The following is a 24,072-nucleotide window of genomic DNA, read 5'->3' as shown; positions in this document are numbered from 1 at the left end:
CGCACACCTTTCCTCACCGCCACCTCCCACCGTGGTGTTACCGTGGGTTCCCGGGCCGTACAGACAGTGTCAGCATCATCCGCTGTTCCTGACTCCTGTAACTATGGCAACGGCTAATCCTCAGCATCACCGGGGGAGGACGGATGGTCCCCTCCCTGCCTGCAGAGCAGCAGCCGCCCCTCCCTGCCTGCAGCACATCGCCACCCCTTCCTCCCAGACAGGAGCAGAACATCTGTCTGCGGAGCCATTGTTTCACCTTGTCTCCTGTCACTGTATCAGTAGGCAACGGAGATAGCATTGCCTGCCATCTTGTTCTGTGACTAGCCCGCCGCCCACACTAGCCGCAGAACCATGTGTAAAAATACAGACACCAACGTAAAAAAGATATAAAACATTAAAAAAATCAGATAAGTAAATTATATATTTTTAGCGCTATCTATTATTCTCTGTTATCAGCCATTTTAAGTCGACGTGTGGGATAAATATAAAATACGAGCCCCCCACCACCATCATTGACCGCTGAGTTCATTTTAATAGCTTCCTATTCGAACATTGCAGCCATAAATCACATAGATGGGCGCTTGTCCACATCAAGGACCCCCGGGAGCAATATGGCAGATGTAATATTGATTTGTAGGCAAAGGATAAGGAATATCAGGACTTCTGCTGTAATAGGCGTACATACCTATGAATGGGGGCTACGTCAGGTTATAGGGCCCAGTGTAACGCCCTAAAGGGGATCTGTCACCATAAAACCTCCCGCCGCGTCCAATTATTTTTTTTTTTTGCGCTCTCTTTTTTTTCCTCCCATTTTTCCAATAGCTATAAGGCTATGTGCACACGATGCGGAAAACGCTGCGGATCCGCAGCGTTTCCGCAGCTGCGGGTCCGCAGCAGTTTCCCATGAGTTTACATTACAATGTAAACCTATGGGAAACAGAAAACGCTGTGCACATGCTGCGGAAAAAAACGTGCGGAAACGCAGCGGTTTACATTCCGCAGCATGTCACTTCTTTCTGCGGATTCCGTAGCGGTTTTACACCTGCTCCATAATAGAAAACTTCAGTTGTAAAACCGCAGTGAGATCCGCAAAAAAAACACGGTAAATCCATGATAAATCTGCAGCAAAAACGCAAAAAAATAAAATGCAATCCCATCATTGTTTTATGTTTTGTTTTTTTTTACTATGTTCATTTTGGCATAAAAATGATGTGGTTATAGTGATACCAAACTTGTATAGGTTAAGTGGTGAGAAAAAAAATTAAATATATATATATATATATATATATATATATATATATATATATATATATATATATATATATATATATATATATATATATACACACACAGTACAGACAACAAAGTTTGGACACACCTTCTCATTTAAAGGTTTTTCTGTATTTTCATGACTATGAAAATTGTACATTCACACTGAAGGCATCAAAACTATGAATTAACACATGTGGAATTATATACTTAACAAAAAAGTGTGAAACAAATGAAATTGTGTCTTATATTCTAGGTTCTTCAAAGTAGCCACCTATTGCTTTGATGACTGCTCTGCACACTCTTGGCATTCTCTTGATGCCTTCAGTACAATTTTCATAGTCATGAAAATACAGAAAAATCTTTAAATGAGAAGGTGTGTCCAAACTTTTGGTCTGTACTGTATATATATATATATATAATATATATATATTTTTATAGATCAAGCCAATGCTAAACAAGTAGCTGGGCTTCAAAGAAGTACCATGGTGACAGCTATGGAGGCCTTCAGCTGGCCCTCCCCCGGCTGCCTTGACACTCTAAGGACAACCCTTGAACAAGTCATCAGGAGAGGGTTGGGAACCCAAGGTAATGGACCATCTGGATTATGTGCCTTAAAAAGGACATATCACTTGCTAAAAAAGATAAGGTAAATACCTTGCAAAAATCACTGAACTCCCCTGATTTTGATGCTCTTTTCCGTTTTGAGCTGCGTTGCTGTATTGCAGAGATATTCACAGTTGTTGCTTTTGGAGTGCAGAATGTGAAATCTCTGCTTGTAGTACAGCTGGATGTTTCTTCAGAGTCCTCTCTGGGGGCATGTGCTTTCAACCCACCCTCCTAGATGCTGTGATTGGCAGTGCCAGTGAGGGATGGGTAAAAGCACATGCCCACAGAGAAGACTCTGAAGAAACGCCCAGTTGTAGTACAAGCAGAGATTTCACATACTGCGCTCCAAAAGCAATAAATGTGAATATCTCTGCAATACAGTGACACAGCTCAAAACGGAAAACAGCGGCAAAATCAGGGGAGCTCAGGGATTTCTACAAGGTATTTGACTCAATTATTTTTAGCAAGGGACAGATCCTCTTTAAATGCCACTCTCAGAGATTGGTATCAATTCTTTTGTTGTAGGCATCTACTTGAGAGCCACGCCCACTTGACTCACAAGACTAGATTTACATGCAAGTAATGGAGGGCCGTATCTCAGGAACGGAGTGGTGCAGGAACAAAAGGAAGACAATGCCAGATTCAGGAAAACAACGATATTTACATCGGGTTAAAAAAAACAAACAAATAAACATTAATGGCAAGTGATAGGTCCTTTTTAAAATGGGAATACATCTATCTTAAACAGAGCGTCCAGCACAGATGTGCTCATGGCTTTCCCTTATGGGGGCACTATTATACGTTATGCAGTAAGAGCCCTATCAGAGCTTGCTACTGTAGTATCTGAGGAGGAGACCATGAGTATGTGACCTGCTCTCTTCTGGCTCATTCTTGGTATTGGTGAGAAGCCAGCGGGTGACTCTATTCCCCTTTTGTGTGATTTCTTGATCGCTCATTTAGGGTTCTGCACCAAAGCACACTGTATATCTCTGAGCCATGTGGCTGTTTAGTCACATGGAACCACTTTACAAACTGCAAGATGCCAACTTATTCCATTATCTGGGCTAGCGGACCTCCAGTGACACAAAGGACCTCCAGAGGACATAAGAGTATGGATTCACCACTAATAGGCTGGAATTAAGAGCTAGAAGCTTATTTGTGTCCGGTGCCTGGATAAATGATGTTTTCCTGGACTGATGAAGTGCTACTGTGCACTCTGAAAACTGTGGATGGAGCGAATAATGGGGGATTTGTACGTTACTTGGAAAACAATGCAGACGCCATTCTCTTGTGTACAATGAAGCCCCTGTTTTCCTGAACAGTGAACAAGACAGAAGAATATACTTGTATTCCAGCTCATTTTAGGTACTCAGTACTGATGGGGACTCCTAAATTCACAAGTATGACACAAAGGTGGATCGCCCTAGGACAGTGATGGGCAACCTTTTGAGCTCGGTGTGTCAAAATTCGCCAAAAAACCGAGCATAACTTGGGTGGTGTGTCACTTTGATAAAAAAACATAATTTTGCGACATGTATAGTTTAAATAACAAATATGTATAATTAGAATTAACTTACCTGCTTAGTGACTTCTTTGTTCATCTGTCAGTTGGTTTCTTTTGTTGGTCTTGCTATTATTTAACTTGTGTGGGGTGCCGTGAACTAAGATAAGTGAGGGGGAGGGGGAATTCTTCCAGTGATGGCGAACCTGTGGCACTCCAGCTGTTGCAAAACTACAATTCCCATCATGTCTTTACAGCCAAAGCCTTTGCTTTGAATGGCCAGCCATGATGGGAATTGTAGTTTTGCAACAGCTGGACTGCCACAGGTTCGCCATCACTGATGCCTCCCTCTCACTTATCTCAGTAATGGCCAATGACACCCCACAGTTCACTGGATGATGGTTGCTGTAGTAGTCACAGGGCCTCCAGACAGCAATCACAGGGCCTGAGTCCAGACAGCAATCACAGGGCCTGAGTCCAGACAGCAATCACAGGGCCTGAGTCCAGACAGCAATCACAGGGCCTGAGTCCAGACAGCAATCACAGGGCCTGAGTCCAGACAGCAATCACAGGGCCTGAGTCCAGACAGCAATCACAGGGCCTGAGTCCAGACAGCAATCACAGGGCCTGAGTCCAGACAGCAATCACAGGGCCTGAGTCCAGACAGCAATCACAGGGCCTGAGTCCAGACAGCAATCACAGGGCCTGAGTCCAGACAGCTATCACAGGGCCTGAGTCCAGACAGCAATCACAGGGCCTGAGTCCAGACAGCTATCACAGGGCCTGAGTCCAGACAGCAATCACAGGGCCTGAGTCCAGACAGCAATCACAGGGCCTGAGTCCAGACAGCTATCACAGGGCCTGAGTCCAGACAGCTATCACAGGGCCTGAGTCCAGACAGCAATCACAGGGCCTGAGTCCAGACAGCTATCACAGGGCCTGAGTCCAGACAGCAATCACAGGGCCTGAGTCCAGACAGCAATCACAGGGCCTGAGTCCAGACAGCAATCACAGGGCCTGAGTCCAGACAGCTATCACAGGGCCTCCAGACAGCTATCACAGGGCCTGAGTCCAGACAGCTATCACAGGGCCTGAGTCCAGACAGCAATCACAGGGCCTGAGTCCAGACAGCAATCACAGGGCCTGAGTCCAGACAGCTATCACAGGGCCTGAGTCCAGACAGCTATCACAGGGCCTGAGTCCAGACAGCAATCACAGGGCCTGAGTCCAGACAGCTATCACAGGGCCTGAGTCCAGACAGCAATCACAGGGCCTGAGTCCAGACAGCAATCACAGGGCCTGAGTCCAGACAGCTATCACAGGGCCTGAGTCCAGACAGCTATCACAGGGCCTGAGTCCAGACAGCAATCACAGGGCCTGAGTCCAGACAGCAATCACAGGGCCTGAGTCCAGACAGCTATCACAGGGCCTGAGTCCAGACAGCAATCACAGGGCCTGAGTCCAGACAGCTATCTCCTCAGGCCTCAGAAGTGCAGCCTGGGACTTCTGGTCGGTGCAGCCTGGGACTTCTGGTCGGCGCAGCAGGGAGCAGCGCAATGTCGCCCAAACAACACAGATCCGACGCAGAGGCCTGGGACTTCCGGGAGCTGCGCCTGGCCTACCGGAAGTCCCAGGCCTAGACGCTCTGCACCGGAGCTCTGTTGTTTGGACCCACAGACCTCCTGCATGGCATCCGATCCGATAAAAAATCGGATCGGATGCCATTGTTTACTTTAGCATTCCGATACCGCAAGTATCGGGTATCGGCCGATATTTGCTGTATCGGAATTCCGATACCGAGATCCGATACTTTTGTGGTATCGGGTATCGGTATCGAAACAACATTAATGTGTGTAAAATAAAGAATTAAAATAAAAAATATTGCTATACTCACCTGTCCGACGCAGCCTGGACGTCCGCGAGGGAACCGGCAGCGTTGTTTGCTTAAAAATCGCGGTTTTCCTTCCTTACTTGAAGTCCCGGCTTGTGATTGGTTGCGTGCCGCCCATGTGACCGAGACGCGACCAATCACAGCAAGCCGTGACGTAATTTTAGGTCCTTCAGGATTTTAAAATTACGTTCCGGCGTTGTGATTGGTTGCGTGCGGTCACATGGGCGACGCAACCAATCACAACACCGGAACGTAATTTTAAAATCCTGAAGGACCTAAAATTACGTCACGGCTTGCTGTGATTGGTCGCGTCTCGGTCACATGGGCGGCACGCAACCAATCACAAGCCGGGACTTCAAGGAAGGAAGGAAAACCGCGATTTTTAAGCAAACAACGCTGCCGGTTCCCTCGCGGACGTCCAGGCTGCGTCGGACAGGTGAGTATAGCAATATTTTTTATTTTAATTCTTTATTTTACATATTAATATGGTTCCCAGGGCCTGAAGGAGAGTTTCCTCTCCTTCAGACCCTGGGAAAGAAGCAATTTCTATGGGGCCGCGGCCGGCGGCCGGCGTGTCACTGAAAATGACTACGCGTGTCAGCACTGACACGCGTGTCATAGGTTCGCCATCACTGCCCTAGGAAACCATATCAAGTATGAGAATAACTCCTACATACACGTTAGGTAGAAGTCGGCAAAGCCATGATTTGGCCGACCAATATGCCCACATTTATTTGCCGAGCAGTTTTATGTTCTCTATGATAGAGACGCCGCTAGACATCTCTAAGTACGGATTATCTCTTCTAGAACAAAAGTACCGGCAATCCAAAATGGCACATGCCGGACCCATCTGCAAGGAGTTTGTATGTTCTCCCCGTGTTTGCGTGGGTTTCCTCTGGGTTCTCTGGTTTTCTCCCACATTCCAAAGACATACTGACAGGGAATTTAGATTATGAGCCCCAATGGGGACAGCCATGATAATGTTTGTAAAACGCTGAGGAATAGGATGGCGCTATGTAAGAAACGCATAATAACGATAATAATAAGTCAACTGTCAGGGACCCCCACAGACATTAGATTGTTGGTGGAATATCGATATCGACAGGTTTTGACAAATGTGTATGAGGGAACTTTAGCCTCCAAAGAGACCTCTAACAAAAGTCTTAAAGCAGACGAAAGGCAACAACAGATTATATCTAGGAATGAAAGAGAATCAGGACTTTGACATGTCTGATCTTTTGTTCTTATGGAAGTAGTGAATGGAAGCAGCATATCTCCATCTCCCTATTGAGGGTACATGCATGCTCAGCCCGACTCAGCTTGCATGTGGGTAGGGAGTCAGCCCTTGTCAAAACCTGAATTACACTGTGACTTTTTAGAGACTATGATCCCCTCTGATTTGTATGTACTTGGATTAGTCCTCTACTTCCCCCTCTGCAGCTTACTGTATGCTGGTTTGAAAAAGAAGCAGGAAGTGTCTGATCTGGAAGTGAAGAGAGGAACTCTTGCTGCCTGCGTGACAAAGACAGGACAATAAGTGTGTCCTGACACTGAGAGACTGGTGAATAAACTAATGGATTCAAGCTAGTGCCACCGGATCAATCACCAGGACCATGCCAGAAGGAAAGAGTCGCATCACACAGCAAAGATAGTTCTTATGGAGCACCTGCAACCTGAGAGAGAAATCAATGCTGTGGTATCAGTAATCCCTCAGCATTGAAAGTGGGAACGAGACTTGTTAGGACCCGGAAGAAGACAGATCCGTTAACGTGAAAGAAGAGCTCAACACAACAAACTTGGCTCCATTTAATCGGGACCAAGCAGAAGCTATCAGACTTTTTCCTAAGTGCTACAGAACTGTGGGTGACACCAGTGTTCAACTGTGTTAGGGTGTAGAGCAGGATTCTTTAGCTACGGCACAGTAGCAGTGCGGCCTGATTATCGGAAGCTAGGTAGAAAAGTAGTTTGCAGAAATTGTTTATACTGTTTGTATTGAACTTTTCCTTACCATAACTGGAGTGTAGCTTGTGTGACACGCTCCAGCTATCTCTCCTTGTATCCACTATTGCTATTATCATTAAAAGAACTGTTAGTCTTATTTTCCAGCATATAATCCTCTGTCTTTCAATAAAGCCGGCGTTTTGTTTCTGGCTCCTCGTCTACTGAGCCGTACGTATTTGAGTCCTGCCCGGCGGTGTCGTTCAGTCACCACTACATGTGTATGGAATAGTGTAGGGATAGCTAACTCCTTTGGCCAACAGCTGTCTGTGGTGCATGGCCAGAATTCCTGTTGGTCAATGCCATTAATTTTGGTGGGATCCACTGACAATTATCTATCTATTGTGCCACATCAGGGTAAAGGAGGCATTGCGCAGAAACCATTGAAATGTAATAGAAATGAATGTTGGGTCAACCAAAGGTCCTCTCTTTGCAGCCTTCTTGCAACTCTGACTGAGCAATGAGAGCCCCCTCTGAAGGACCCCTATACACATTAGATAAACAAAGTCAGGACTTTCCATTTTCGATGTGACTGGTCGACCCCCTAATGTGTATGCTGCACTCAAAAGATATTGTGTGGGCACCTTAGTGTCTGTTCACATGATCAGTAGTTATTTCTGTTTTGGATCTGTTTTGAAATGAAAACAATAAAATGATCCAGTAAAGGATCCATTCATTTAGAAGGGAAATTATATGTCCTAAAATGTATTCTATTTGCCTCCTTCCAGCTGCAATTAGTTTAGTAGCTGGATAAAAAGAAAACATTGTGTCTGGCCGAAAAAAAGGTAAGTGACTGGATCCATTTTTTTTTTCATTAATATTGAAGTCTATTGGAAACAGATCCTTACGGGCGGTCATCTGATATGTCATCTGTTAACGGTTCCATTTTTTAGAACCGCCCAGAACAGTAAAAGTGATCAGAGACATCTCTAATAAGAACGGATCCATTACAAATGGAACAAAAACAGATCTAAAACGGAAACCAAGGCATGCATCAATTTTTTCATCTGTTTGTAATGCATCCAATTTTTCTTTTAAATACTTGATCTTTTACAGCGGATGACAAACTGGACATGTGAACACAGCCTTAAACCAAACGCCGAGAGAGTTGTCAGTAATGACAGATCATCTCTGTCCTGACACTCTGGTGACTTATTGTGACAGGGACTAAAGATCTATTGATCTGTTGTACTGATCTGTGAAAAGAATCAATTGCTGTGCACGTATCACGGTCCTTGAAGAGGCCGCCACCAGCGTCGGCAAATTACATATAAATAGTAGAAATCTCAGATTTCCCTTTTAGAGGAAATGGTAAAACCTTCTTCACAAACCTGCTTACATAGAAAGAAACCTGACATGACGACACATACAAAACAGAATTTGGAGCTGCTAAATGGAAAACTGGGGATGCACAAAGTCAGCAAATACCAGCGAGACAACGAGAAAGCAGGAGAAAGCGGGAGGTGGGGGAAGAGGAACATGGACACCACCACAGGGACATGCCAGAGCAGACCTAATATATATGTATATGTACACATACTGGATGTGGCGTCCTATACACTAAACTAATATACAGACCAGACACAGTCCTATTATATGTGTACAGTATATATATATATACATACGGTATACAAGTACTGCTCACTAAATTAGAATATCATCAAAAAATGAATTTTTTTCAGTTCTTCAATACAAAAAGTGAAACTCCTATATTATATAGAGACATTACAAACAGAGTGATGTATTTCAAGTGTTTATTTCTGTTAATGTTGATGATTATGGCTTACAGCCAATGAAAACCCAAAAGTCATTGTCTCAGTAAATTAGAATAATTAACAAAAAAATATATAGTTACTTACTGATAGCGGTATTTCTCTAAGCCAAGGACAGGAAACCTACATATAAAAAGACGGTACCTCCCTCCCGCATCAGTTGTTTACAGAGCATGATGGGAGATTAAGTTAATAATAACATATAATTCAACATTACTCGAAGTCTTAACCGAGATACCGCATGGCTATTTAATTAAGGTATTAGCATTAGCACACCTATATGTGAAGGGAAGGAATGTACGGGTGCCGTCATGGGCTCAGAGAAATACCGTTATCGGTAAGTAACTATATTTTTCTCTGTCCCCCATGACGGCACCACCGAGAGAATTGCAGAGACTGTACATTAGGGAGGGACCACAGCTTCCAGAACCCTTTTACCAAATGTAAGGTCTGAAGAAGAGATAAGGTCCAATCTATAGTGCTTATAGAATGTAGAGGGTGAAGACCAGGTAGCGGCTCTACATATCTGATCAATTGAAGCACTGGCCCTTTCCGCCCAGGAGGTTGCCACTGCTCTCGTTGAGTGCGCTTTGACTTTCCCCGGGACAGGTACTCCGCTTGACTCCTCCATGCCACCTCTCCCCACGCACCCTAGAGGCCTACTAGCCCCAGCGGTGGTGCCTCGGGTCACCACACCAGCCGAGGCAAGGGGACCCCCATTGCCTGGATCGGACTGATTGGCCCCAGAATCCCACAACGAATCGAGGTAGGCTTCTGTGGGTCTCCCATCAAGGACAGGAAACCAATCTGATGCGGGAGAGAGTTACCGCCTTTTTATCTGTAGGTTTCCTGTCCTTGGTGGGCGGATCCCCTCTCTCCATGGTGCCATCATGGGGGACAGAGAAAACCTGCAAAGGCTTCCTAAGCATTTAAAAAGGCCCCTTAGTATGTTTCAGTAGGCTCCACAATCATGGGGAAGACTGCTGACGTGACAGATGTCCAGAAGGCAGTCACTGACACACTCCACAAGGAGGGTAAGCCACAAAAGGTCATTGCTAAAGAAGCTGGCTGTTCAGAGTGCTGTATCCAAGCATATTAATGGAAAGTTGTAACTATAAATACGGTACATACACACACCGTGGAAATCGTCCTATACACTGGTGGAAAAACCAGAGGACAGTCCCCTTATAACAGACAATAATCACATCTATGTACATGACTGCACTGAATTACCTGCTCAGGATATCATCGTTTTCCTTTAGTAGTGTAGACCAGTATGTGTCTACCACTTGTACTAAAAGTGACCGCAAGCAAGGAGACTTAAATATTAACCAGGCAAGTAGAATAGTTATAGGAGAATTCAGTCATTAACATGAAAGGAGCTCCATCCTGACTGTATGAAGAACACATGTCCAGAACCAGAAGAAGCCGATTTCCTGCAGTGGATTTCACTAGGGCTTTTCAGACTTGGAGTATGTTATTCTGTTTTGTACATTTAGAAGAGTTAGTTCTTTCCTACCAGTTTTAGAATTTTATATAAAAACCAGACATTATTATGTTGACGATTCAAAAACTTTTCAGAACTCTTGACACATATAGTTGTTTAATAGCAGTTAAAGGGTTAGAAAAACCTCTGTTTCCTAAATACAGTTTGTTTTTAAGAAAAAAAAAAAAAAATCCCTGTGCTTTACTCACCCTCTCTGGGTCCAGTACGGAGTCTCTGCCGATGCTCATGGTGTTTGTTGTTTGATATCACATCGACAGCGCTGCAGCTAATAAGTGAGCACAGCAGCTCCGTCCGTGTAGACAGTGCGAGCCGCGGAGGTCACTGATTTACAGCTGCGCTGTAGACATGATGCCAGCGCTGCAAACAACAACATAAAACCAGGAACAGTAATGAAAAACTCAGCTTTGGACCCGGGGAAGGTGATTAAAGCCATATTTTTATTTATTTATTTATTTAATCCAAACTGGAACTTGAAACACATCTTCTGAAATCGGAAAACTCCTTGAAAAGGAATAATAGAGCGGGCTCCAGAGCTGAAGCTTCAAGGGATTCAGTCTGGAACCAGTATGATCTTATATGGGAAAATATAGACCATTAGTGTAAATGTAGATCAGGTCACAGTAGAAGATCAGTTTCTAACTTTCCATTTTCTTCAAGGGCAATTGTGAGGAAACCATAGTCAGTCAGTAAGCACTGAGAAGGTAGTTCTAGCTGGAGATGAATTCCCCCAAGACGGATCCTATAACAAATGGATTGCGAAATGGATAACCGCATGTGAAACCTTTGGAAATGTATCTGTATTTATTAAAGTGACCCGAGCCCTGTAATAGTGTGAGCTGTGCATCTGACAGAGCCGCAGTCATTACCCCAAGTATATACACAGATCAGATATAATGTTAGAACCACCAGTAGGAAGAGTGAATAACATTGGTAATCTGGCGCTTGTCAGCAGACAATATATTAGACCGCAAGCGACCAGTCATTTCTTAAAACTACTGTGTTAAAAACTAAAAAAAAAAAAAAAATAGGCAAGTGTAAGGGTAAGTTCACACAGGGCGTTTTTGCGGCTTTTTTTTTCTGCAGCAAAACCTGATCTTCTTGGCAGGAAAGAAGCTGCGTCAAAAATGCAGGTTTAGGTGCCTTTTTTTTCTCTCTTTGGCCATGCTAATGTCCTTGAATTTTCAGCAGCAAATACGCAGTAAATAATGATACCTGCGTTTTTGCAACACCCATTCAAGTCAATGGGTGGACAACGCTGAAAAAAATGCGGAAAGAAGTGACATGCCCTATGTCAAAAAAACGCAGCAAAGCACAAAATACTGATCACACAAAAAACCAATGTGTGTGCATGAGATTTCTGAAATCTCATAGGCTTTGCTGGTACTGTAAAAAGCAGCTGAAACGCCCTGTGTGAACTTACCCTAAGGATCTGAGCGCCAAATGGTGATCACAAGACAAATGCGTCCGAGCAGGTGGTGCCAGAAAATGACCGATTGTTTGATTCAGAGATATATATATATATATATATATATATATATATAAAATGTATATTTACCGTATATACTCGAGTATAAGCCGAGATTTTCAGCCCATTTTTTTAGGCTGAAAGTGCCCCTCTCGGCTTATACTCGAGTCATTGTCCCAGGGGGTCGGCAGGGGAGGTGGAGCTGCGGCTGTCACATACTCACCTGCTCTTGGCGCGGTCCCTGCATCTCTGATGGTCCCCGGCAGCTTCTTCCTATGTTCGGCGGTCACATCGTACCACACATTAAAGTAATGAATATGGATGCGACTCCACTCCCATATGGGTGGAGCTGTATATTCATTACTTTAATAAGCCGTACGATGTGACCGCTGAACATAGGAAGAAGCTGCCGGTGCCCAGAGACCATCTGTCAGTGAGAAGCTGCCAGGGACCGCGCCGGGAGGGTGAGTATGACGGGGGAGGGTGAGCCATGCGATGTTCATCTGTCCCCATTCCACCGCCGGGCACCGCTCCGTCTTCCGCGTCCTCCAGCCGTGACGTTCAGGTCAGAGGGCGCGATGACATGTCTAGTGTGCGCCCTCTGCCTGAACAGTCAGAGAGCCGAAGACAGAGCGACGAGAGGCGAGTATGTGATTTTTTTTTTTTTAATCGCAGCAACAGCATATAGGGCATAATCTATGGAGCATCTTATGGGGCCATCAACCCTTATGTCGCATTGTATGGGGCAAATGTTTCTATGGAGCATCTTATGGGGCTATAATCAACCTTTATACAGCATTGTATGGGGCAAATGTTTCTCTGGAGCATCTTATGGGGCCATTATTAACCTTTGTGCAGCATTGTATGGGGCATATTTTAATATGGAGCATCTAATGGGGCCCATCATGAACTGTATGAAGCATTATATGAGGCGCCTGATTCAACATGGATATTCAAAAACACTTAACCTACTGATGTCTCAATTAATTTTACTTTTATTGGTATCTTTTTATTTTTGACATTTACCAGTAGCTGCTGCATTTTCCACCCTAGGCTTCTACTCGAGTCATTAAGTTTTCCCAGTTTTTTGTGGCAACATTAGGGGTCTCGGCTTATACTCGGGTCGGCTTATACTTGAGTATATACTGTATTTTCTACATTTTTTTTTTTTTTAACATTCTTATTAGTATTTATATTTAAATAAAAATAATTAGAAATCTTGCCACTAGGCCTAATATTAGACTCATACTTTGTTCTGTATATTAGATTTCTCAGCAATCTCGTTATCAGATAATTTCTAGAGACGAGTGAGCCCAAACGAGAGAGATCGAGAGAAAAATGTCAATGGGATTCTGGTTCTGGTACCCGAACCGAACTTTGGAATGAAGTTGGGGTCAAGTATGAGAACCCAAACTTACATGAGTCTGCTCATCCCTAGTTATTTCCACAATTACCATATTTTTACACGGAACACAGTAAATGCGTACCGTAGTTATTAATATACTGTATAGATTAAACCTAACATAAAAATTCTGTATTTTTTTTTCATCTCTATCTGCCCCTATTGCGCTCTGTGCAACCAGCTTCACATAGCTGAATGCACAGTCCTATTCTTGCAATGCTAAAACTACATTTCCCAGCAGCACCCTTCTTCTCCTCAGTGCTGCAGACCCCTTCCTCTCCTGTGTGCTCTTGATTAACCTTCTCTGAATTGAAGAATCAGAGCTTTGCTGGACGCTGGCTGGCTAATTAAAATGTAAAGTTACACAGGCTTCCAGCACAGCTCTACTATGCTCAGCTGAGCTGCATTTGGCACATCATCAAGCTTATTCTACAGTGCTGTGCAAATTAATTGAGACAAAGTAAAAAAATAAAATGTTACAATGCACTGTTACATACTAATTCTGAAAATTACCTTTTCCACTGGCTAGTTGACCAAGATGTATTTATTATATATTTAACTGGTTTGAATCACTGACTGGTAACCAACTTGCGATTTTACTTAAAAAATGCTTTGTCCCAATTAATTTGCACAGCACTGTACGTTTAGCATACACTGTATAGACCTGTAAAGTAGTCTGTCAGCCCAATTTTATCTTTTGGCATCTATATCAGCAAAGCTGCATGAGTATTTTTTACATCATTGATATTAGCTGGCGTCCAGTGTAACTGACATAAGCTAAACTGTGTTTGATGCCAGCTACTGACAAATTCATGATTTGATACCGCAATTACTGCTCTTTTTGATTCATATGATAGAGGATTATCTTCTGCCATATGCATCAAAAAGAGTGTCTTCTGCAGTTTCATCATCACATTCTTGGCCTTGCATTATAGCCAGGGCATCTTTTGTTGTAAGGTGAGATGAGTATCTTGCCTCAGGTAGAGATCTGAGGGGACATGCAGAGGGCAGCATTTAGACGCCTCCAGAAGATGAGTGGGATGGGTATGGTTCTCCAAACAGATTGTTAAACTGACAGCCGGCTCAGAATTGTGAGAACGCTGGTTCCCTTCTTTCTGGATTCAATTGAAGCTGCATCCTTTAGGCTACTTTCACAGTAGCGTCGTGCACTGCACGTCGCTATGCGTCGTTTTGTAGAAAAAATGCATCCTGCAAAAGTGCTTGCAGGATGCATTTGTTCACCATTGACTTGCATTAGCGACGCATTGCCACACGTCGCAACCATCGTGCGACGGTTGCGTCGGACCGTCGCCACCAAAAAACGTTGCATGTAACGTTTTTTGGTGCGTTGTGTCCAGCATTTCCGACCGCACACGCGCGGCCGGAACTCCGCCCCCTCCTCCCCGCACCTCACAATGGGGCAGCGGATGCGTTGAAAAACAGCATCCGCTGCCCCCGTTGTGCGGCGCTTCCACAGTATGCGTCGGTGCGCCGCAACATCGCATTGCGACGTGCAGTGCACGACGCTAATGTGAAAGTAGCCATAGACACATTTTTTTAAGACAAAAGCTCTGAGACAGTAGCAGAGGAACACTAATCTGCTCCCCACCCCGACAAGCATGTCATGAGGTCATCACGATGCTGAACTAATCACGCTGCTGTCGTCACCACTGCACCATAGAGGTGGCAATGAAGGAGGGTAAGGTAAGCACTTTACGGAGCTGCAGTTGTAAGGACTTGTATTGAACATGGGGGGCAGGGGGTGCTCGTACGAGGGAACAGTAATTTGGGAGGGACGCAACATGGAGGGGACAGTATGGAGAGGAGGCAGCATGCAGAGGAGGCAACTCCAGTATGGAAAGGAGGAAGTGTGGATGCTTTGCACTGTAAATAAAAGGGACAGTGTGGTCACACTTTATGCAGGGAACATATTGAGCGACAATTATTCAAGGGCACAGCATAGGGTAGATATTTTTGTTCAGGAGCATTATAGTCAAAAATAACAGTGTAAGGGCACTGTCAGGATGTGCTGCAGCAGCTTAGAGAAGAGAAGTCTACCAAGATGAGTTGTGAATGTGAAAAGTCATCGTGGCATCTGGTCAAGATAAAGAAAATACTGACTAATTGGAGAAAATGTCATCTATAAGATTACATGGATGTAAATGTAATACTGGCTGTATCTCATCAGTACTGTGGTTTCTGTATGGTCCACCGCTTGATCTTAACAGCTCAAATATCAACTTACCATTAAGGACATACCGGAATTGTAGTTTTATGCATTATACAGCAATTGCATATAGGGCTGCCCTGACATTATGATTGATCACTTTACCAAGTTTGGTGATGTATTCATGTACTAATGGTTGTTCTGGTGATGTGTTTTTTTTTTTTCTACTGATGGCGCTGTATTCCTATGTTAATGGTTCTGATCATGAACACCTGTAACAATTCATAACTTTTAAGAACATGGCCAAGTACCACACCATCTGACAAGTTAGGGTTACTACATTTGTCTTTGTTTAGGAGCATTAAAGGGGTTGTTGTCCTATCCAATGTTATTTTTATTTATTTATTTTTTTAACATAAGAATGCTAAAAAAAAAAAAAAAAAGTCGTTGTGAATGTCTGCAGTCATTCTACGTGGCTGCAGCTGTGAATCTTCACCGTGCTCGCATTGCATGCCATCAGGATATTCTGATGCAGGCAGTGCGAGTCTAAGGTCACATGCCAACTAGGCATGCTTTGCTCTATTCACTTGTTTTGAGCAAAACTTCATGTCTAGTCTGAATGTGGCTGAAGTATAGAAATTGCATCCTTGCAGTCACATGACCGCTTGTCTTGCCATTGGCATGAAGAAAACCTGAAATTATTTTGCAGTCGCATAGAAAGACTGCACAGTTACATCACAATTTACCTTATGACTGCACAGTTCTTTAATGCGTGTAGTCTCAAGTGGGGGGGGGGGGGGGGGGGGGGGGTTGTCCCACAGCATAGTGCCGTCATGTTGTAGAACGAGCATCTAATTTTCTCCTGAGCGGTTCTCCATCATTTATCAAGGCACCACAACTGTGCATGCCCATCAGTCTCCACATGTATGGAAGCATAATATAGCATCTCTTCTGGAGAATGTCACTGCACACTATGTACTAGGTATAGCATCTGTACTACAGTAACCATCTGTGGAACATTACAGCTCTGCCACCCTGTGGTTAACACTGGAATTACACTTATGTACTGGAAGGGAAGCACTCATTAAAGGGATTATCTGGTACTTTATATTGATGGCCAAACCTTACTGTCACACAGTGCAATTTTGATCGCTACGACGGCAGAATTTGTGACGTTCTAGCGATATCGCAGTGTCTGACACGCAGCAGCGATCAGGGACCCTGCTGAGAATCGTACGTCGTAGCAGATCGTTTGGAACTTTTTCGTCGCTTGATCACCCGCTGACATCGCTGGATCGTTGTGTGCGACAGCAATCCAGCGATGTGTTCGCTTGTAACCAGGGTAAACATCGGGTAACTAAGTGCAGGGCCACGCTTCGTAACCTGATGTTTATCCTGGTTACAAGCGTAAACGTTAAAAAAAACAAACAGTACATACTCGCATTCCGGTGTCTGTCCCCTGGCGTCTCAGCTTCTCTGCACTGTGTGAGCGCCTGCCGGGCGGAAAGCGAGCACAGCGGTGAAGTCACCGCTCTGCTTTCCGGCTATGGTGCTTACACAGTGCAGAGAAGCTGAGACGCCGGAGGACAGACACCGGAATGTGAGTATGTACTGTTTGGTTTTTTTACGTTTACGCTGGTAACCAGGGTAAACATCGGGTTACTAAGCGCAGCCCTGCGCTTAGTAACTCGATGTTTACCCTGGTTACCCGGGGACTACGGCATCGCTCCAGCGCCGTGATTGCAAAGTGTGACCGCAGTCTACGAGGCTGGAGCGATAATCATACGACGCTGCGACGTCACGGATCGTGCCGTCGTAGCGACGAAAATTGCACTGTGTGACAGTACCCTTAGGCTAGGTCATTAATTGCAGATTGGTGGGGGTTGATCAGCAGTATCACCCTGCTGCCCCGATAGTTGACAGGACTATAGTTCTGCTCTAACTGATCACTCCCTGCCACCACTCAGAACAGCAGAGTGGGTAGGGGTTCCAGCACTGCATGTTTGATTTTGATGGCCTAGCCCAAGGTAAGAACGACAATTTAAGTTTCATGGCGCCAGCATGGACTTAATCTTCAGCACACACTGCCCACCCCAACAGAGCGAAAAAAATATTAATTCCACAAACAGGCAGGTTTCTTCCCATAGCAAAGGGACTTTTTATTTTACAGGTTACAAGACGGGTGTAAATATTACATTACGACTATATCCAGCCTGCCAGTGTCCAAGGGGTAAGAAGGAGGCTCTGATTGTTCTGCAAACGTTGATATCTGCACTGGATGGAGGTCTGGATAGTAAAATACAATGGACAAGACAAAAAGGCATCCGGCACCTGCAGAGACGAGGGGATAGTTAGCCTACAGCAGTGTGGACCAATTCCTTATCGTAACATGTTAAACATTACCCGGCGTCTCATTTCTTAGCTGCTGGCTTTCTGCCCCGTCCGGCTCCTTTGCCCTGAAAAATACGGATTGTCACTTAAGAGGAAAACAAGGCTTCTCTACGCACTTGATAAGTCGTAAAGGACTGAGCCATTCCCCCACCTCACAGGACTATCCTATATCTACATTATCTTTTCACCCAGGCCTTGCCTGGCACAGATGCCAGCCAAGACAGGGAGTGCACATGTACCTTTTTTGCTGGACTGTCTTCTTCAGAGCTTCTGAAACAAGAAAAAAAGTCACATTCCTATATGTACCATTTACCAGTATAGTAAACCATGTTAGGCTCTGTTCACACCAAATTCAGCCAGGAGGATTTCCATATATACCTCAGTGTATAGGATGCCCATAGGTTCCCACATTAAATAAGTTATAGAAAAGATTAACTTCTATCTTGTGGATATGTTTGGAGTCTGTGGGACATTGTAGTGTGAATACAGCCTTACAAACCAGCACCTATTCAGATCCAAGCTGTAGCACCATAATACTATACTTACTCATCCTCCTTGTCATCTTTGTCCATTTTCTTCTTCTAGGACAAAAACAAAGTTAGCAACAAGCAATAAGACCATTGTACAATTTAATTTAAAAAAAAAACAAAAAAAAAACCACACATTCCCACTGAATATTTCCATGTATATCACATCAAGTCCTAATGTATTGAGCAGGCTCAGGAACTGAACCTGCACTATACATGGTGGGTGCAGGTGGTGTACAGTTGGAATATGCCTCCAGTGTCAGGGTTCAGAACTAGTCATGCTCTTTTTCAGTCTCAAAACCAATTTATTTAATAGGAAAGTGGATTTCAACAAGGTATTTTTCATATCCCCATACTGTCCTGCAGAATAAAGTTACTAGATCATTTTTGCCACTCAGCAAACACCATAAAAAAAAAGAAACTCCCGAAAGCAACAATGGTCCAAGTTCATTTTTGCATCATTTCAAATCACAAGATATTCCATACAAGGAATTTAAGTGGCACAATCAAAGCCAAAAAAAAATAAATAAAAAAAAGCCCCACCTAACCTCCCCAGCAAGGCAGGAGGCAGTGGAGCATTGAGCCCTTCGAGTCATGACCATGCTGGCTAGCGAGTCATGAGCACACGCATTTCTAGACAAGTGATACTACCAAGGCAGGTTACCTTAGCCTGGCTCCCCTTCTTAGAGGCTGCTGGCCTTTTTACTGCTTTTGGGGGAGATTCAGGATCTTCCTCCTCTTCCTCTTCAATCTCTTCCTCCTCCTGTTCTTCTTCTGCCCATGTGTAGTCTTCTTCCACTAGGAACACATTTCAGTGTTTGTCAAACAGTGTTAAAAGAGCCTTAGGGGCAAGAAGCCTGCAGTGTACATGTTAGACTAGAGTCCATGAGGGTTTTTTTTTGGTGGGTGAAGCACATCACCTGGATGGTATAGGCTTTAGTTTTGCTATATGGAATAGCAAAACAAACTGACCCATTCCATGCAGAGACATCTGAATTATAAACTTTATGAAATCCCCATAAACAGAAAAAAAAAACAAACAAAACCTATGGGCACCTTCAAAGCTTTTCACGCCCGAATTCAGGAGTAAAGGCTTCAAACAGTTGCAAAATCTAAGTGCAACTCCGATTTGGGCCTAAATTTTGGAATTGTTGCAGTCTTCATCCCAGCTGGGAGAAACTGGCATGAACGGGGGTGATCAAATTATCTATCAATATCTTCTTTACAATAAATGGAGCCATATCAGGAGAGACAAGTCCCCTGGTTTAGGCACAGATGTGCTGTCTGTTTTCCTGTGTTGCCCTCATGATATCAGGCACCACAAATATACAGATACTAGCTGACAGTCCGATGTGTATGGTGGCCTCCTGACAAATGTCAGGGGAGAGAAGGATCAGCATGTCAGATTTCCAACAGCTGAAGTCACTCTCCAGAAGTCACTCAGGATTCTGGTTTCAGATCTGAGATAGGAGCGCTCGGCCAAGTGTTTGTATATATGGGGTTGTATGAGGGGCAGAGAGACATCAGTTGAATGATCTTTCAGCTTACAGACTGATATGGAGACCCTTTAGTATTGCTATCCCATTATATCAGGGGAGTTTTAAAGCCCTAGTCTAGTAATTCTGAGGTCTCAGTAGTTGAACACTCACAAGTCATCACCTGTCCAGTCAGAAAAGGAGGTACTGTAATTTGGGATCAAAAGTTTATACACAGACCAGTTCAATGGCACAACCCATAGACTTCATTGTGGCCCACCAGCTTCAACTATTGCACATCTTTAATATTTTCGGTCTCCTCATGTAGGGGAAATTGATTTTTGGGCTACAGGATGCAACTGTCTATTAGGGCACAGTCAGTCATAAATTGGACAACAGTTGAAATGCAGTGCATAGACTGGCTGGAAGCTCTCCTGACACGTCATGCTCTGGTCGGGAGAGCAGCCAGCCCGTCCGATTTATACAGCCATATGACTGCGCCATTCTTGCTACGCCTCCAAATGTACCAGAGAAGCTAGAACGATGACAGTGGTCCATGATAAGATACCTACATGCAATATGTTGACCACTAATATATACAGGTCCAGATCCAGCTTTCAGGCGGAAAGTGATTGGAGGAGTTAACTCAATGCCCATCATAGTAGCCTGCAACCAAGATCCATTTTATAATTAGACATTGGCGAAGAGGATTCCTGTAAGGATTCTCCATAAGCTACTTACCATGGGCAGAATAGCTGGCTTTAGGGTGGCTATGGGAACTGGTTGGGCATCACTCCCTTCCACTGCTTGAGGGACTATTTCCACTACATGAAATTCATCTTTGGCCTTGTCCCCTAGACATACCTTAAAGAATGGGTCATCATTAAGGCGATACAGCTTAATTGGGATTCAACATTTTAATAAAGACACCTCGAGTCAATCAACGCAACTGTGGCCACCCACACAATCCATGAGTACTCACAGTTCTCAGGGCCAGCTGGTGCTCACTCTTGTCGTCATCTGACACTTTAAACACAAAGGTCCTTTTCTGTTCATTCAGTTCACACCCTGCGAAGGCAAGCAGAAGGCCGAGCGCTGCCATATTATAGGGGAGTGCTGATACAATGTAATAAAGGAATGATGATATTTGACTATAGGCCCTTACGTATTGTTCCTATTAACCTCAAGTTAGTGTAACTATTTTGGTGTGACTACTAGTCATGTGAGGTCCAAGGGACCCCAGTTTTCATATAGGAAAATCATACTAAGAAATTATTTTACTTTAAGAAAGTTTACAAAGTTCACTAATTATAAAAAAAAAAGTTTTAACAAACAGTTTAAACATCTACTTCTGTACCATGAAAAAAAAAAAAAAAAAAAAAAAAAAAGTAATTTGGCACAAGAATCACATCTTATGGTGTGCATTGCACATACATTTCTCGCAGTTACTACCTTTAATTTTTTGGTCACAAGCTCTGAGGAATGACGTCAGTCTAACAGGACCCAAAAACGTGGTACGACCCCATTAGTCACACTGGGGCATGTGTAGTTGACGCACTGAGGAGGAAGGGGCACCTGAGCTTGTAAGCTACTGAAAAAGGACAGTTCCCTGCCTGCCATATTTTCAGAAATGTGATGAGAAAAAAAAAAAAAAAAAAAGAAGTCAAAGTTAAAGTTTTCACACTTACCCCATATGAGAGACACTGGTTTCTCCAGCTTGCTGGTGTTACTTAGTGTAGAGGCCATTGTTACAGCAGTCTGTAGAACACATACATGTATTTTTTTTTTAGTCACATTGCACCTTTCATACCCTCCAAGACAGGAAGGCTTTAGGCGTTCCCCTAGTCGTAGGGTACATCCACAGAAACTTATAAAAAGGTGCAGATTTTCCGCAATGGAAAAGCTGCAGCAGCAAAAGTTACACCAAGTCTGGCAGAACTTGGTTCCAGAATTAGTGCGGATTCCACCCGAATCATGGACTGACACAGGGCAGATCTCAATGATCAGTCGTGTGCTATACGCCGCAGATTTTTCCACCTAGAAAATCAGTAAAGAACATGCACATCCCCATGTGAACATACCCTCTTGATGCCACAACAAACTGCAGGACTAAAGGAGTGAGACCAGAGGATATCAGGCAGCACCTGCAGCTGTATATATCTAATGGCAGCCACCTGACCCTGATCAGACATTATTGCTGTAAAATAAATTAACTCTGTCCTTGCACAAATTTCAGTCAAACTCATAAAAAGAAATTTGCTTTGTATTAAAGTATGTGCACACAGACATTTATTTTTTGGAGGGAGGGGAGATTGAATTCTGAAGGCATCTGCTCCAAAAATCCATGTCAAAAACTGCTTCAAATACTTGACAAATCTAAAGTATATGAAAAACAGTTCACTGTGCCAAAACGAGTATCCAGAAGGTAGTATCCTGCACTGGGATAGATAGCACACTGAGCTGGGTCTCAGCTATATCAGATATAGTCCTTAGTACTAGAAGTTTCAGCAACCACAAAATGGGAAAATAACCTTTAGGCTACTTTCACACTAGCGTTAACTGCATTACGTCGCAAATGCGTCGTTTTGCCGAAAAAACGCATCCTGCAAAAGTTCTTGCAGGATGCGTTTTTTCTGCATTGACTAACATTAGCGACGCAATGACACACGTCGCAACCGTCCTGCGACGGTTGCGCCGTGCTGTGGCGGACCGTCGGGAGCAAAAAACGTTACATGTAACGTTTTTTGCTCCCGACGGTCCGCTTTTTCCGACCGCGCATGCGCGGCCGGAACTCCGCCCCCACCTCCCCGCACTTCCCCGCACCTCACAATGGGGCAGCGGATGCGCTGGAAAAATGCATCCGCTGCCCCCGTTGTGCGGAGGGGACAACGCTAGCGTCGGGGACCTCGGCCCGACGCACGGCGACGGGCCGAGCCCGACGCTAGTGTGAAAGTAGCCTTAGGCTATGTTCACACGTTGTGTTTTTGCAGTGGCTTTTTTATGCACATTTCCAGCTACGTTTCACAGTCCCAGCAAAGTCTATGAGAGTTCAAAAATCTCATACACACAGTTTGTTTTTTTCCTGTTTTGTCAAAGCGTTGTGCTTTTGCAAAATGCAGCATGTCACTCCTGTCAGTGTTTTTGTTCAGCATTTTTCACCCATTGTAAGCAATGGATAGTGCAAAAAGGCTACAAAAATTGCAGGTTTTGGTGCCAAAACCTGATGAAGTTAAATAATTCAGATTTTTTTTTATGCACTAAACTTTATCAGCATGCACAAGAGGCAAATGTACCCTGACATTAAACGCTGGAAAAACCCAACGTGTGAACATAGCCTTAATCCATCAATTTTAAAACGTGAAAAAATGTGCAGAATTAAAAACTCCTGCAGTCTTAGGCTATATGCACACGTTGCGGATTAGACTGTGGAATTTTCTGTGCAGATTCCGCGCTTCTTGGAAGAAAACGCAGGTCAAAATCTGCGTGTTTTTTTTATGGATTTTGTGCATTTTTTTGGCGGATTTGCTGAAGATTCTGTGCGAATTTCTTACAGTTTTACCCCTGCGTATTTCTATTATGGAATGGGTACAGAAACGCTGAAGATCCGCAAAAAGAATTGACATGGTCCTTTTTTGAATCTGCTGCGTTTTCCGTGCGGATTTTTCCACACCATTAGCACAGCATTTTTTTTCCCATTGATTTACATTGTACAGTAAGGGTATGTGCACATGTTGCGGATTGGCCTGCAGAATTTTCCGCACAGAATCTGCATCTGTTAGCAGAAAATGCAGGCCAAAATGCTTGTGGATTTAATGCGGAATTTATGCAGATTTCTTGCAGATTACTTGCGGATTTGTTGTGATTTGTCATGCGTTTTTTTGATGTGCAGATTTGCCTTATTCAATGTGTAGTCAATGGGTGCAGAAACGCAGCGTTTCCGCACAAAGAATTGACAGAAAAAACCCTGCAGCGAATCAGCGCGGATTTTTCCACAGCATGTGCACAGCAATTCTCAAATTCCCATTTACTATCATTGTTACTGTACTACACTGCCAATTTGATGCAATTACGTGCGTCCAAAAATGCTGCGGAAATGCA

The 24,072-nt window shown here is 44.0% G+C and overlaps 1 protein-coding gene across 2 annotated transcripts; it reads right to left on the bottom strand.

Annotated features, from left to right (window-relative positions):
- Nucleotides 1-17,711: 17,711 nt before the first annotated feature.
- Nucleotides 17,712-22,181, bottom strand: NPM2 (nucleophosmin/nucleoplasmin 2). 2 transcript variants are annotated; one of them, XM_077260789.1, is made up of 10 exons: nt 22,056-22,181; nt 21,663-21,732; nt 20,957-21,042; nt 20,716-20,838; nt 20,547-20,640; nt 19,164-19,297; nt 18,519-18,553; nt 18,212-18,242; nt 17,985-18,037; nt 17,712-17,912 (listed from the first exon to the last, which is right to left on the bottom strand). In XM_077260789.1, the coding sequence occupies exons 1-9, from the start codon at nt 22,164-22,166 to the stop codon at nt 17,993-17,995; spliced, it is 729 nt and encodes a 242-aa protein (XP_077116904.1). In that variant the 5' UTR covers nt 22,167-22,181; the 3' UTR covers nt 17,712-17,912; nt 17,985-17,992. The 2 variants fall into 2 exon arrangements, with proteins under 2 accessions (XP_077116904.1, XP_077116905.1); XM_077260790.1 differs by having other exon boundaries at nt 18,519-18,550.
- Nucleotides 22,182-24,072: the final 1,891 nt, after the last annotated feature.

Source organism: Ranitomeya variabilis, chromosome 5 (assembly GCF_051348905.1).
Source record: "Ranitomeya variabilis isolate aRanVar5 chromosome 5, aRanVar5.hap1, whole genome shotgun sequence".
NCBI lineage: Eukaryota > Metazoa > Chordata > Amphibia > Anura > Dendrobatidae > Ranitomeya > Ranitomeya variabilis.
Note: the sequence above shows the minus strand (reverse complement) of the source record. Positions and strands in the feature narration are given on the sequence as shown.